The sequence below is a fragment of the Piliocolobus tephrosceles genome, chromosome 11, assembly GCF_002776525.5.
Source record: "Piliocolobus tephrosceles isolate RC106 chromosome 11, ASM277652v3, whole genome shotgun sequence".
NCBI classification, from domain to species: Eukaryota; Metazoa; Chordata; class Mammalia; order Primates; family Cercopithecidae; genus Piliocolobus; species Piliocolobus tephrosceles.
This window is the reverse complement of record NC_045444.1, coordinates 89152427-89168290: the sequence shown is the minus strand read 5'-3', so window position 1 is coordinate 89168290 and position 15864 is coordinate 89152427. Positions and strand designations below refer to the sequence as shown.

Genomic DNA, 15864 nt, shown 5'->3' with positions numbered 1-15864 from the left:
GCTCACTGCAACCTCTACCTCCTGGGTTCAAGCAATTCTCCTGCCTCAGCTTCCTGAGTAGCTGGGATTACAGGTATGTGCCAACATGCCCGGATAATTTTTGTATTTTTAATACAGACAGGGTTTTACCATATTGGCCAGGCTTGTCTCAAACTCCTGACCTCAAGTGATCCACCCACCTCAGCCTCCCAAAGTGCTGGAATTACAGGTGTGAGCCACCACACCTGGCTAACATAAGGTTTTATAAAAAGATTGAAGCTCCATTTTGTTTTATAAAATAAGTAGCACTTATTAAGCACTTAATATGTGCTAGGCATTGTTCTAAGCACTTTATATACATTATTTTATTTACTTTTACAAAAGCTCTCTCTATAAAAATAGGTAGTTACTACCCCCATTTTACACTGAAAAAGTGAGACTCTGAGAAGCTAATAAACTAGGGTCACAGAATCAGGACTAAACTTACATCCTACCAAGTTTAAAATGCCCCCAAATATTGAAAAGTTATCCCTATACAGTGAGAGTATGTGATTCTTAATTTTTATCTTTTGAAATTTTCAATTCTCCTAAAAGTAGTTTCCTATCCTTTGATAATCAGAAAGTTTCTAAAATGAGTACTTCACTAATCTTAGATAATTCAGAAATGTATTTATTTAAGATGGTCTGAACTGATGTCTTTTTTTAACATATAAATTCTCCATTTCCCTTAAAGATGTCCTCACTTCCACAAACTTGAGAGAAAAATGAAGTCTTGTGATCTACTGTGATAATTATAAGTAGGTTGTTCTGATTCAATTCTGAAAGTTGTTTCTTTAAAGACTACCTTAGGTATGACACCAAAAGTAATCCCCATAAAAGAAAATAATTATAATATACTGCCAAAAAAATTTTTTATGTTTGCTCTGTGAAAGACAGTAGGAGAACAAAAGACAAGCTGAGACTGGGAAAAAGTATTTGTAACTTACCCAACAAAGGACTTTTATCCAGAATGTCTAGTAAGTTCTCAAAACTCAGTAACAACCACCAACCAAATTTTAAAATGGGCATGAATAGACACTTCACCAAACAGAATACACAGATGGTAAATAACCATATGAAAAGATGTTCATTAGGGTAATGAAAATTAAAATCAAGATGAGATGTCCTTCACCAAGAATTTAGTATCAATAGCTACACTGTGGGAAATCCATGTAATGGAATGCTATTTAGCAACTAAAAGGAATAAACTGGCTGGGCATGTTGGTTCATGCCTATAATCCCTGCACTTTGGGAGGTCGAGATGGGCAGATCACTTGAGGTCAGGAGTTCAAGACCAGCCTGGCCAACATAGTGAATCCCCGTCTCTATGAAAAATACAAAAATTAGCTGGGCATCGTGGTGTGTGCCTGTAGTACCAGCTACTCAAGAGGCTGAGAAGGGAAAATTGCTAGAACCCAGGAGACAGAGGCTGCTGTGAGCCAAGACCACACCACTGCATTCCAGTCTAGACTACAGAGCAAGACTCCGTCTCAAAAAAAATAAAATAAAATAAAAATTAAACTATTGATATACACAACTACTTAGAGGAAATGCAAGGGCACTATCATTGAGTGAAAGAAGATAGTCTCAAATAATTGCATACTGTATGATTCAATTTATATGACATTCTCAAAAAGAGGGCTAGAGTGATGGAGAATACAGCAGAGCTTACAAGAGATTAGGGATGGGGCAAAGATGTACAAAGGAAGAGAACGAGGGAATGTTTTTTCTTGACTATGCTGGTAGTGGCATAATCTACATACATGTTAAAATTCATGAAATTGTACAATCAAACATGTCCATTTTATTATACGATAATTGAAAAAATAGAGGAAAAAGCTGACAGGGTCATATCTTTACCTGCCTAATACTGTCTCCAGGTCCTTTCCTAGAGACAGTTATATGCTGAAGTAAATAATAAAATGTGGGAAGAATTGTTTTTTTAATTCAGTCCACATATTATTCAGGTATATCTTAAAATTTAGGTGTATCTGTTATAGATGAAGTCAACTGATTAACTAGCCCAGTCAGCTTCCTGTCTTTTAGAGTTCCTGTTTTTGACTCCTTTCATTTTAATGCTAAAAGCCAACAACTCTCCTCACTTCCTACAAGCCCCATCAGCAGCCTAGCACTGGCTCATCTGTGGTACACTGGTGATAAGCAGTAGCTGAGTAGGGGAGAGAGATACAGCGTTAATTTTTTTTTTTTTTTTTTTAATGAAAATGTGCTTTGATAGGCAAGTAGGATGGAGAAAGGTCTATACAGCAATTCAACAGAGTTTCATGAGAGAAAAATGAGCCAGAAACCCTAATACAACCAAAGGAAGGCGAAAACTGATGACTGGCTGATTGTTGATTCATGGACTGAAGCAGGGTCTCCCCCGGTTGTCCAGGCTGGAGTGCAGTAGGGGCAATCATGGCTCACTGCAGCCTTGACTTCCCTGGCTCAAGTGATTCTCCCACCTCAGCCTCCAGTGTAGCTGGGACTACAGGTGCATGCGACCACACCCGGCTAATTTTTTGTATATTTTGATGAGACAGGGTTTCACCATGTTGTCCAGGCTGGTCTCAAACTCCTGGGCTCAAGTGATCCATCTGCCTTGACCTCCCAAAGTGCTGGGATTATAGGCATAAGTCACTGCACTGCGCCCAGCCGAAAACTGTTGTTTAGAATGGTAAAAAAAAATTAGTAAGCACCTGAAAAAAAGCTTTCCTATCTTAAGGGCTTTTGATTCAAGACCACCATGTGGTCTTAATTCTTAATGTCTGATTCTTAATGTCTGTCAGTGTTCTTAATGTCTGTTAATGTCTGTCACTGTTACTCCATTTCTGTCCTCCAGCAATCACTGTCCTCTCATTTGGTATCTACCTTCACATCTCTTCCAAGCTGCAGTTATATTTTGTAATAAAGGTCACAGCAGAAGTACCTATTCTCTCAATTTTGAAATGGCAAAAGAATTTTAAAAATTAAAATAAACTCCTGCTCTGTTTTGGACTGACATCCCAAGATTTTAGCGTAGGGCAGTAATTTTCATTTTCAAATCACAATGCACCTTCCATTCCTCAGAGAAAAGTTAAGTTTCTCTCTTTTTCTACCTCACTGTCTCTTGGCTCTCAAACCCTCCTAGGCTAGTACGTGTCTTCAGCCCAGACGAAGAAATAAGAAGATCCTATGGGACGGCTTTCTTGCTTGACGCTATAGCAACAGCCAGAAAACACCCACACACTTTTAAAATTCTCACCTCAAAATTAGTTTATGTGACTGTGAAGATGCTGACATCTCCCACTGTTGTTACTAACATCAGACTCTTAACACTCGATCAAATAATTCTGAAACGTGTTGGCTATATTTTCTAATGAGACAACTTCATTTAGGCATCTGAGGGTTTTGTCATTTGGGGAAACCTTTGAAATGTGAAAGACGCTATCCTTTAAGAAACCTGGCAGTATTCATTTTTCCTCATGAATAATCTCCCCTGAATTTCCAGGGGAAAAAAACATGCAGAAAAGTATGTAAGAATTCTTTTCTAACTGTAAGCCCAAGAAAAATGATCTTTTGTTAACTAGTAGCTGTACACTATACCACTATCCTAAGAGCAATATTGTCCCTCCATTGTTAAGAGATTAATAGGCCGGGCGCTGTGGCTCAAGCCTGTAATCCCAGCACTTTGGGAGGCCGAGATGGGCGGATCACGAGGTCAGAAGATCGAGACCATCCTGGCTAACACGGTGAAACCCTGTCCCTACTAAAACATACAAAAAGCTAGCCGGGCGAGGTGGTGGGTGCCTGTAGTCCCAGCTACTCGGGAGGCTGAGGCAGGAGAATGGCGTAAACCCAGGAGGAGGAGCTTGCAGTGAGCTGAGCTGAGATTGCGCCACTGCACTCCAGCCTGGGCGACAGAGCAAGACTCCATCTCAAAAAAATAAAAAATAAAAAAAGAGATTAATTTCCCAGTAAAAATCATCTTCTGCATATCGTGAAATCCAAACAAAATACTGTAGTAACTTGTAAAAAGTCTCAGAAAAACAAAGAATCCCCCAAATACTCAAGTTTCCTAATCGAATAATATAAAAACTTATCCTGAGAAAAGAAATATTGAAAAAGCTTTAAGTGCACATACACACAAAATGGACCCAACTAAATAACCATAACTAGGAAAATGTTCTACAGAACCTAAGACAGCAAAAATGAAGCATTTGTAATACTCACAAACGATGTTCCATGTTAAATACAAAAAGGCAGTGTAATCTAATATACGATATGCTCTCAATGAGGAATGGGAAGAAAAAACACTTAAAAGAAAAAAATGTCAGGAAAAGGGGAGAGAGATATGGGAATACAGCTCTCTTTTAGAAGGTGAGTCTTTGGAATTTTTCCTATTTCATTAAAAAAATTCTTTAGAGATAATTTTTCTATTCGACTTTTCTTAGTTTCTAAAATTTCTATAATGAGCTCGTGAGTACTTTTGTAATAATAAAAGCTTTAAAAAGTTTAACAAGAAATTGGCAAGGAAACCAAGTCTGTTGACGTCTTTTACATTTAGGTGCTACCTCAAATGGCCTAAGACATTCAGAAATTACTGTGCTTAGATCGCATAAAGAGTTTTATAACATTTTATCCCATTTAAGCCTCTGGACAACACAACAAACGGATAACATTACCATGCAGAGAAAATGAGCAACTTCACACCTCGAGCAAGCAGCGGGACTCAGACTTCAAGTCAACAGTCTGACCTGCGAGCACACTGTTAAATAACCTCCCTGTTTACTTTTTTGGTTCTTTTTAAGCATCCAATTTAATTTACTTATTTAATTTAATAAGTAATAATTTATTTCCAGACAATTATATTTGTATTTTATATATTTATGTTTTTCATGTTGCTGACATTTCTTTAACAGCTTTACTAAAATACAATGTATAATACCATACAATTCACCTACTTAAGTTGTACAACTATGGGGTTTTTATCATTGCTGTTTTTAAGAGATGGGGTCTCATTATGTTGCCTAGGCTGATCTTGAACTCCTGGGCTCAAGTAATATCCCCACCTCAGTCTCCCTAGTAGCTGGGACTACAATGGGTACCACCACACCCAGCTAACTTTGTTTTTTTAATGGTATTGAACAGAGTTGTGTGACCATCACTGCAATCTATTTTCAAATCATACCAAAAGCGGCCTCTCATTAGCAGTCGTTCATCATTTCTCCCCAACCTTCCCAGTCCTACACAACCACCAGTCTATTCTCTATCTCTATGGGTTTGCCTGTTTTGGGTATTTCCTAAGAATGGAATCATATGTTATGTGCCCTTTTGTGTCTTTTTATTTTTGTTTTTTACTAGCATGTTTTCTTTTTTTTTTTTTTTTTTAATTTATTGAGATGGAGTCTCGCTCTGTCACCCAGGCTACAGTGCAGTGGTGTGATCTCAGCTCACTATAACCTCTGCCACCCAGGTTCAGGTGATTCTCCTGGGACAGTCTCCCGAGTAGCTAGGACTATAGGCACATGCCACCACACCCAGCTAATTTTTTGGTATTTTTAGTAGAGATAGGGTTTCACCATGTTGGCCAGGGTGGTTTCGAACTCCTGACCTCAAGTGATCTGCCCAACTTGGCTTCCTAAAGTGCTGGGATTACGGGCACGAGCCACCGTGCCTGGCCAGTGTAATGTTTTCAAGGTTCACCCATGTTGTCACATGTATCGGTACTCCATTCTTTTTTATGATCAAATAAAATTCCACCATATGGATATACCACATTTTATTTACCCTTTTATCAGCTGATAGACTGAGTTTTTCCTACATTTTGGCAATTATGAATAATGCTCCCATTAACATACATGTACAAGTTTTTATGTGGACATATGTTTTCAATTCTCTTGGGTATATACCTAGGAGAGGAAGTGCTGGGCCATTTGGCAATTCCACGTTTAGTCTTTGGAGGAACTGCCACACTATTCTCCAAAGCAACTGTACCATTTTACATTCCTATCATTAATGTATCAAAGTTACAGCCAGGTGCGGTGGCTCAGGCCTGTAATCTCAGCACTTGGGAAGCTGAGGCAGGTGGCTCACCTGAGGCTAGGAGTTTGAGACCAGCCTGGCCAACAAGGTGAAACCCCATCTCTACTATATATACAAAAAAATAAAATAAAATAAAAACTAGGCCAGGCGCGGTGGCTCATGCCTGTAATCCCAGTACTTTGGGAGGCAGAGGCAGGAGGATCACCTGAGGTCAGGAGTTCGAGGCCAACCCAGCCAACATGGTAAAAACCCCGTCTCTGCTAAAAATACAAAATTAGCCAGGAGTGGTAGCATACGCCTGTAATCCCAGCTACTCAGGAGGCTGAGGCAGGAGAATCACTTGAACCTGGTAGCCAGAGGTTGCAATGAGCCAAGATCGTGCCATTGCACTCCAGCCTGGGCAAAAAGAGTGAAACTATGTCTCAAAAAAAAAAAAAAAAAAATAGGCCAGTGCAATGGCTCACGCCTGTAATCCGAGCACTTTGGGAGACTGAGGGGGTAGGATCGCGAGGTCAGGAGTACGAGACCAGCCTGGCCAACACAGTAAAACCCCATCTTTATTAAAAATTCAAAAAATTAGCCAGGCACCGTGGTGGTGGGTGCCTGTAATCCCAGCTACTCAGGAGGCTAAGGCAGGAGAATCGCTTGACCCCAGGGGGCAGAGGTTACAGTGAGCTGAGATCATGCCATTGCACTCCAGTACAAGTGACAGGTGTCAGTGCGAGACTCCATCTAAAAACAAATTAATTAATTAAAAATAAATAAAAGTTTATATGTATATATGGAAGTTCTAGTTTCTCCACATCCTTCCCTAACACCTGTCTTTTAAATTACAGCATTCTAATGCATATGAAGTGGTATTTCACTGGAGTTTTGAATTGCATTTCCCTATTGACAAATTCTACTGAGCATCTTTTTCACGTGCTTATTGGCTATTTGTACATCTTCCTTGGAGAACTCTCTGTTCAGATCCTGTGCCCATTTTTAAATGTTTTTGTTAAATTATTGAGTTGCAAGAGTTCTTTACATAGTTTAGATACAAATGCCTTATCAGATATATGATTTGTGGGTTATCTTTTCACATTCTTGATGATGTCCTTAGAATCACAAATTTTTAATTTTGATTAAGTACAATTTATCTTCTACTTCTTTTCTTGCTTGTGCTTTTGGTGTCATTTCTAAGAAGCCATTGCCCAATGCAATGTCACAAACGTTATGACTATATATTCTTCCAAGAGCTTTTAGGTTTAGCTCTTACACTTAGGGTCCTTGATGCATTTTGAGTTACTTTTATATATGGTGTTGAGGTAGGTAGATAAACTTTTAAAATCCTATTTCATTTTTTATTTTTTCATTGTTTGTTTGTTTATTTATTTATTTAGAGAACGAGTCTCACTCTACCACCCCCGGCTGGAGTGCAGTGGTGCGATCTCAGCTCACTACAACCTCCACCTCCCAGGTTCAAGCTATTCTCATGCCTCAGCCTCCTGATAGCTTGGGTTACAGGCACGCAGCACCATGCCTGGCTTATTTTTGTGTTTTCAGTAGAGAGGGGGTTTTGCTATGTTGCCCAGGCTGGTCTCAAATTCCTGGGCTCAAGCAATCCACCCGCCTCAGCCTCCCAAAATGCTGAGATTACAGACGTGAGCCACCACGGCTGGCCTTAAATCATATTTTAAAAGTTAAAATTGGTATCATCCTTAACTTTCATCTCTATTTTTCTCAAATCTCGTCAACCATCAGCTAGCACAGAGTTTAAAAACCTCAGACTCTGAGGTTAGAATGCCTAGGTTAGAATTCTGGCTGTCTCGTGTGACCTTAAACAATATACCTGACCTCTCTGGGCCTTGATGTTCTTGTCTATAAAATGGAGAGACTAACAAACCCCACCTTAAAGATGAGGATTAAATGCCAATAATATATCCAAATGCTTACCGTAGTAAGCACTTTTAATGGAATTCAACTATTAATTCTCACCTTCTAAATATCACTCAAGTTTGTCTGTTCTCAGCAGTTTGAAAGTTTCTACCCTACTGGAGGCCATCACTTCTTACTTGGATCACTAAATCCTATTCTTAAACTATTTCCCTACTTCTAATCTTGTCCCTTCCCAAATCATTCTATATCAGACCCCATAATGACCATTATAAAATGGTCACATATCCATATCTTGCATTTAAAAAAATAGCTCCCTGGTGTCCCTAGGTTGAAGTCTAAATGTCTTAACAAGTGAACATGGAGACTTTCAGGTTTGGCTGCCATTTACCTCTCCAGCCTAATCTCTTACCACTACTCCTACCTGGGGACATGACTTTTTCCACCTCATACTTATCTTTCAGGAATCAGCTAGATACCACTTTCTCTGAGAAGTCTTTCTAGATGACTCCATCCTGTTCCAAATAAACACATCTTCTGTTACACTCTGAATTCTCCCTATCAACACATTCATTATACAGTGTTATAATTAACTGTTTACTCCTATCTCTTTAATATGAGAACTGGTGAGGGCAGACAATATTTCTTTATCACCACATCCCCTAATGAGTAATACAGTCACAGGCCAAAATGATTAATAAATATTTTATGGGCTGATGAATGGCCTCAAAAGTATGCATGTATCGTGTGGCACTTTTCTCCACTAGATAGAGAATCCACCAAAACAATAACTTAATAGAAATTATTTTCATGTTTACAGCCTAAGAGTTTCTTTTTAAAATTTTTTTTTGAGATGGAGTCTCACTCTGTCACCCAGGCTGGAGTGCAGTAGCACAATCTCAGTTCACTGCAACCTCTGCCTCCTGGGTTCAAGTCAGTCTCTTGCCTCAGCCTCCCAAGTAGCTGGGGTTACAGGCACCTGCCAACCTGGCTAATTTTTGTATTTTTAGTAGAGATGTGGTGTCTCCATGTTGGCCAGGCTAGTCTTGAACTCCTGACCTCAGGTGATCCACCGCGCCCATTCAGCCTGAGTTTCAATTAAACATGAGTACTACTGTCATTACTATCATGATGCACATGTGCATGACTTGTGGTTGGCTGTTAACACTAAATAAAACAAGAGAAATAGTTAAGACGCTTGATGTGTCAAGTGTACAAAACTCAAACTAGATAAATTATTTTTCAAGTTTCTCTATTTTCTTGCCCTTACCTTCTCTGCAAGGAAATGTTTTTAAATTAAATATAAATTTCAAGTAAATTCCAATAATCTTTATTAAGTAAATTCAACTTGCATGAAGAAAAAAATGAAAATTTGAATAACCACTTTAAAACAGTTTTCATGCAAGTTTTAAAAATAATCACTTCAGAAACTTCTGAAGTCCTAAAACTAGCCACTAATTCAATAAAATTCCATCCTAATCCCTATTCTACTTGGAGTAAAAATATGGACTAGGAGTAAAAAGTCGCCTTATTTTTTAGAAACACATACCATTCATTTATGAATGAATGAGAGGAAGGGGAAGGCTGGCAAATTCATCTGTAAAATCATCTGGGTCTTCAGCCTCTTGAGAGTGAGACTGGGTTTTTAATTAATATTCCAAATTGAAAAGTTATTAGTCTTGGCGCTTCCCTGGTGGTCTAGTGGCTAGGATTTGGGGCTAACAAAATTATTAGTCTTTACAAATTTTTCATTTCTTATTTTGTCAATTTAAAATTTCTATTTCTCCAGAAATAAATCTAGTCTGTACAGGTTTTTAAGTATACACTAATACTAATGTATAACCATATTTTTAATTAAAATATCTTAAATACAGAAACAAGTTACTGGAAACTATAATCAAACTATAAATTTGGCTGGGAATAGTGGCTCATGCCTGTAATTCCAACACTCTGAGAGGCTAAGGTGGAGAATCACTCGAAGCCAGGAGTTAGAGACCAGCCTGGGCAACATAGACAAAATCCATCTCTACAAAAATAAAAATAAAAAAAATAAAAATATTAGCCAGGCGTGGTGGTGCACACAGGTAGTCTCATCTACTCAGCAGGCTGAGGTGGGAGGATCGCATAAACCCAGGAAGTCGAGGCTGTAGTGAGCTGTGATCATCCCACTGCACTCCAGCCTGGGTGATAGAGCAAGACCCTGTCTCAAAACAAACAAAAAAATCCCTATAAATCTGTGAACTCAAATTTGACCCAAGTATTAATATTTTGGGGCAAAATCAGTTTGAAAAATTCTATACCTTTACTCACACTTTCCATTGCAAACATTCTATATATTTAACAAACATCAGACACTACCAAACTATAAAAGGAGTTGGCATGCCTTCTCTGTAAATGGCCAAACAGTAAGTGTTTTAAGGTTTTGTGAATCAAATCACCAGAAAGACAACAAATTCCTTTTCTGGATTTTGTGGTATTGGTACTCTTACCTGACACTGGTTAATAGCTGCATGGTTGCCATGAAATGGAGACTGTCTTTCTTTATCTCGATGATGCCGACTGCTGTGTTTACTTCTCTGCAACTGCTGGCGTAATTTTGCAATCTGAGAAAGCAAAAATAGCAAGTACAACAGAGTGTTTTCTACACGAAATAAAAACACATCCTTGCTTAGTAAGAACTAGTAAAACTCACCCTTAATAAGTCCTTTGAATTTGTGAAACACATCACAGTCTCATTTTTTTGTTCATAATTTTATACATATATACAACACATGGATGTATGTGTATATGTTCCAACACCGTTCTCAGCCTTCAAGCTTCCCAAGCACTACACAAATAAAGTTTTCAGCACTTAGAATAAGTACATTACAGTTTTCACGAAGAATTAAAAAAAAAAATCATTCTCATTGCCTTTACCATAAGTTAACTTTTATTTTTAGATTTCTTTATTGAACACCTAACTTTCAACAGCTCCAAAAATTACACAGTATTTAAAAATCAACTCAAGCCATGAAATATATTCACAGATATCATCTTTAACGAATGTAATTCCAATGAATATCTTATTTATTCTTTGACCGAATTTTTGCATTTCTACATTATGTGTGAAATGAAAATGTCACTAATTAGCAGCACAGAAAATGGTAATCATAGCACGGAGCCATAATCATCATGGTTATAGTGAATACTGCATTTCAGAAACACCACCATATATAGAAAAATAATAAATGTGGCCGGGTGCAGTGGCTCACGCCTATAATCCCAGCACTTTGGGAGGCCAAGGGAGGCAGACTGCTTGAGGTCAAGAGTCAGAGACCAGCCTGGACAATATGATGAAACCCTGTCTCTACTGAAAATACAAAAATTAGCCGGCCATGGTGGCATCCACCTGCAGTACCAGTTACTTGGAAGGCTGAGGCACGAGAATTGCTTGAGCCTGGGAGGCAGAGCCTGCAGTGAGCCAAGATTGCACCAGTGCATTCCAGCCTGGGCAACAGAGCAAGACTCCATCTCACCAAAAAAAAAAAAAGAATAAATGTGAATTTGTTGTATTATTACAATGTTTAAATCTGATATTAACAGACAAGTACGAACTCTCCTTAAAAAAAAGACAAAAATACAAATCTCCCTACTCAAATCTTTATTAAATCAATACAATAATTGTTTTCCTGTTATTTCACAAGCCAAAAAGAAAAAATATATCAATGGAAAATTACAAAGACTTGCTGCCCATAATATCAAGGAAATAGCCAACAGAAGGATCATATTTCCACATCCACTATCTTAGAACCATTTTTCTGACCTCCTTAAGTTGATCTGTACTGCCCCAAGATGCTGAGCGCTTATGAGATCCTTTCTTCTTTTCAGAGTATTCTTCAGCCCATGCACTCTCTGTCTGTAATGAAAAAACAGGGGAGGTATATTTTAACAAAAATCATTTCACAACAATCTTTACCATACTTTTTCTATTATAAAACATATTTCCATTACAGAAAAATTAGACATTAAAAATAATTAACACAAATTACTCAAAATTCTCCTAGCACCAGTTACTTAACTGGTATTAATTACGATGAATATTTTGGCACACTTCATTTTTATTGCTAATAAAAAATTAGTATTTTTAAATAATTATAATTATACTCCAAATAAAGCATTTATGGAACAAAGTTAACTATGTAGAGTAACTAGAGTTACTACAGTCAACTAACATATAATAGCTAATAATGTTAGTTACTATTAGCATGCATCAGGTATACTAATAATAGCTAACATTCTTGTGCTCTTATGTGCTAGACACTGTGCTTTCATATGCTTTATCTGACTTAACACATGCAAATTGCCTAAGGTGTTACAGCTAGGAAGTGGCAAACCCAAGAAATAAACCTAAGACTCCAGAGCTCATAATATTAACTTCTGTATTATGTCTAGTCTTGCCATAAGTATCTGCAGAGAATAGCTTCAAAAATGTTAAACCTGGCTGGGCGCAGTAGCTTACGCCTGCAATCCCAGCACTTCAGGAGGCCAAGGCAGGCAGGTCACGAGGTCAGGAGTTAGAAAACAGCCTGACCAACATGGTGAAACCTCATCTCTACTAAAAATACAAAAATTAGCCAGGCGTGGTGGTGTGCACCTGTAATCCCAGCTACTCAGGAGACTGAGGCAGGAGAATCGCTTGAACTCAGGAGGTGGAGATTGCAGTGAGCCGAGATCGTGCTACTGCACTCCAGCCTGGATGACAGAGGGAGGCTCCGTCTTGAAAAAAAAAAAAAAGTTAAACCTTAAGTAGTTATACCAAACCTAGAATTTAAAGAGTATACTGGGAAAGAAAATACAAATGAGTTCCTAGCACATGAAATTATGCTCAACCTCACTGACAAGAAGGGAAACGAAAGTTAAAGCTTCAACAAGATTGAGCAATTTGCTAATATAAACTTTCCTATACTGTTAGTGGGAGTGTACAGCCTTTATGGGGGCATATTCAGCACCTGCTGTCAAAGTTATAAATGCACAAACTGACACAGCAACCCCTTATTTAACAATTTATCCTGCACAGATACCAAATGCACATCTTTATGTACAAAATGACTTGCCTATTATCCGTGTAGCACTGTTATTACAAGTAAAACTGAAACAATGTAAATAAGTTAGATTTATTTAGGCCTGGCTAAATAAATTACGGTATACCTTTATAACAGAGTACTGTGCAGCTATAAAAAATGAATAAGGAAATTCACAATATACAGACATGAAATAATCTCCATGATATACTGTTAAGTGAAAAACCTCAAGGCTCAGTACCGTGTGTATAGCAACTGCCTTTATATGGGACTGTTAAAAAGAATGTATGTGTATGTAAATTATATCTGGAAGAAAATACACGGTAACAAAGAAAACTGGTACCAGTCGCTGTCTCTGGGGAAAAAGACCCTTAGTGTATACCCTGCTGTACCTTTTGAATTTTGCACTACATGAAATAATAAAAAATACCAAAAAATACTGTGCAGTTTGAATATTCTTTGCACTATTAACGTACCAATTACTAATTATAAAATGGTCTAGTTTCAAATGGGGAAGGAAAAGTTTTCAAAAATGAAGAAACTGCAATTCTAATTAGTCAATGTTCCAGGTCTGGATCTTCTCCTTATAGCTAAAAGGACTCCATTCTGACAAGGATCCTTAAATACACTGAATCAAAAGGAAGGGCTACAATTTGGTCAACTTCCCACCACTCTATGCCCTGTTTCACCCTAAACTCCAGTTTCACTTTGAGGTTACCAACTGATGTCACACATCCCAGAGGTGACCCCTACTGTACTTATAATTTCTCATATTAGGGTCTACAGGCTCTTTAAGTCCATTGTTAAAATACCTGTCACAAAGATCAACATGTAAATAGGACCATATAGCATAAAGTATCAAAAGCAAAAACCAAAATCAAAATAATAAATTTAATACTATAAAATTAAAAATCTTAACAAATTAATTTTTTTTTTTAACTTTTAGGTTCAAGGGTACATGTACTGGTTTATTATATAGGTAAACTGGTAAACTCGTGTCATGGGGGTTTGTTGTACAGATTATTTTGTCACCCAGGTACTAAGCCTAGTACTCATTAGCTGCTTTCCCTGATCCTCTCCCTCCTCCCACCCTCCACCCTCTAGAAGGCCCCAAAATCTGCTCTTCCCCTCTATGTGTTCATGTGTTCTCATCATTTAGCTCCCATTTAAAAGTGAGAACACGCAGTAGTTGGTTTTCTGTTCCTGTGTTAGTTTGCTAAGGATAATGGCCTCTAGCTCCATCCATGTTCCTGCAATGGACATGATCTTGTTTACTTTTATGGCTGCATAGTAGTCCATGGTGTATATGTACCACATTTTCCTTATCCAGGCTACTGTTGATTGGCATTTAGGTTGATTCCATGTCTTTGCTATTGTGAATAAGCAGCATAGTATGCGTGGTTCAGAATCACATATGTTGGTGTTAAACAAACACATTTAAGTTTCAGATCAGTTAAATAACATTTTTTGGGCCAGGCACAGTGGCTTATGCCTGTAATCCCAGCACTTTGGGAGGCCGAGGTGGGTGTATCATGAGGTGAGGAGTTTGAGACAGCCTGGCCAACATAGTGAAACCCCGTTTCTACTAAAAATACAAAAAATTAGCCAGGTGTAGTGGCAGGCACCCGTAATCCCAGCTGCTTGGGAGGCTGAGGCAGGAGAATCGCTTGAACTCGGGAGGTGGAGGTTGCAGTGAGTCGAGATCTAGACACTGCACTCTAGCCCGGGCGACGGTGCAAGGCTCTATCTCAAAAAAAAAAAAAGTATCTTAAGATGCTTCTCCCATATGAATTTTTAAATTCCTCATTTATAAGAATAATGTAAGGCCAGGCACAGTGGTTCATGCTTATGCATGGCTAATCCCAGTGCTTTGAGACGCCAAGGCTTCAGGATCACTTGAGCCCAGGAATTCAAGACCAGCCTGGGGAACATAGGGAGACCTCGTCTCTTAAAAAAATGCAAAACATTAGCTGGGCATCATGGCTCACGACTGTTGTCCTAGCTACTTGAAAGGCTGAGGTGGGATGATTGCTTGAGCCTGGGAGGTTGAGGCCGCAGTGAGCTGTGCTTGCTCCACTGCACTCCAGCCTGGGTGTCAGAGCAAGACCCTGTCTCAAAAAAAAAGGAATAATGTCATCTACCTACTAAAATTATAACGTAATTAAAAGAGTTAGTATGTGTAAAGGGTTTAATTTTTAAGTACAGTGCCAAGAACAAAACATTCACTCAGTAAATGTTCATTATTATTTTCATTCCATTAGGCCAAGAAGTCGTAACTTATTTTGTTATCTCTATGGTCATAAAGACAGATGAAAGAATGCAAATAATTTTTGATGAAAAAAATGGCCATAATAATTTCAAGTAAAACAGAGGGTAGAAATAGAATAAGTTTTATGAAAAGAGTTTTTTGCAAATTCTAACCAAATGTAAATGATAACCCATCTCTTTCATACATTTTATATTACTGTTTATATGAAAACTTCAGGCTAAAATCATGACAAAGAGTTACTTTATAAATACAATTCCAAATTCAAAAAGTGTTTAAATTTTTATCCCTGCATTTCAAATGGTAGTTTAGTATTTAATTCAGACCTTATTAGAGGTTCTCAAATATAGTTTGAAAAAAAAGTTGGTTTATACCTCTCCCTATGTAAGAGGGGAGGAACCCTTAGAGATAAGAGGGAATCCCTCTATTTAGGAAATCTCCTTAATATATTAAGTGAAATACAAGGTTGCAGAAAAATGTATAGACTATGATACCTTGTGTGTAACCAAAAAAAATCAGTTTTTCTTGTTCATTTGTGATTGTATGCATGGTTGTGGGCTTGGGCACATGCAACCTCCAAGAAAATAACTGATTTAGACAAGGATCATCAATGGAAGCGAAAAC

The 15864-nt window shown here is 38.0% G+C and overlaps 1 protein-coding gene across 1 annotated transcript in view; it reads right to left on the bottom strand.

Moving 5' to 3' along the window:
* FAM117B (family with sequence similarity 117 member B) overlaps positions 1–15864 on the bottom strand; it is a 129076-nt gene that overhangs the window by 25010 nt on the left and 88202 nt on the right. The window contains exons 3-4 of the mRNA XM_023219129.3: positions 11717–11809; positions 10404–10517 (exon numbers count right to left, since the gene is read on the bottom strand). Coding sequence (XP_023074897.1) covers positions 10404–10517; positions 11717–11809 — 207 coding nt within the window. The remainder of the gene's footprint in view (positions 1–10403; positions 10518–11716; positions 11810–15864) is intronic.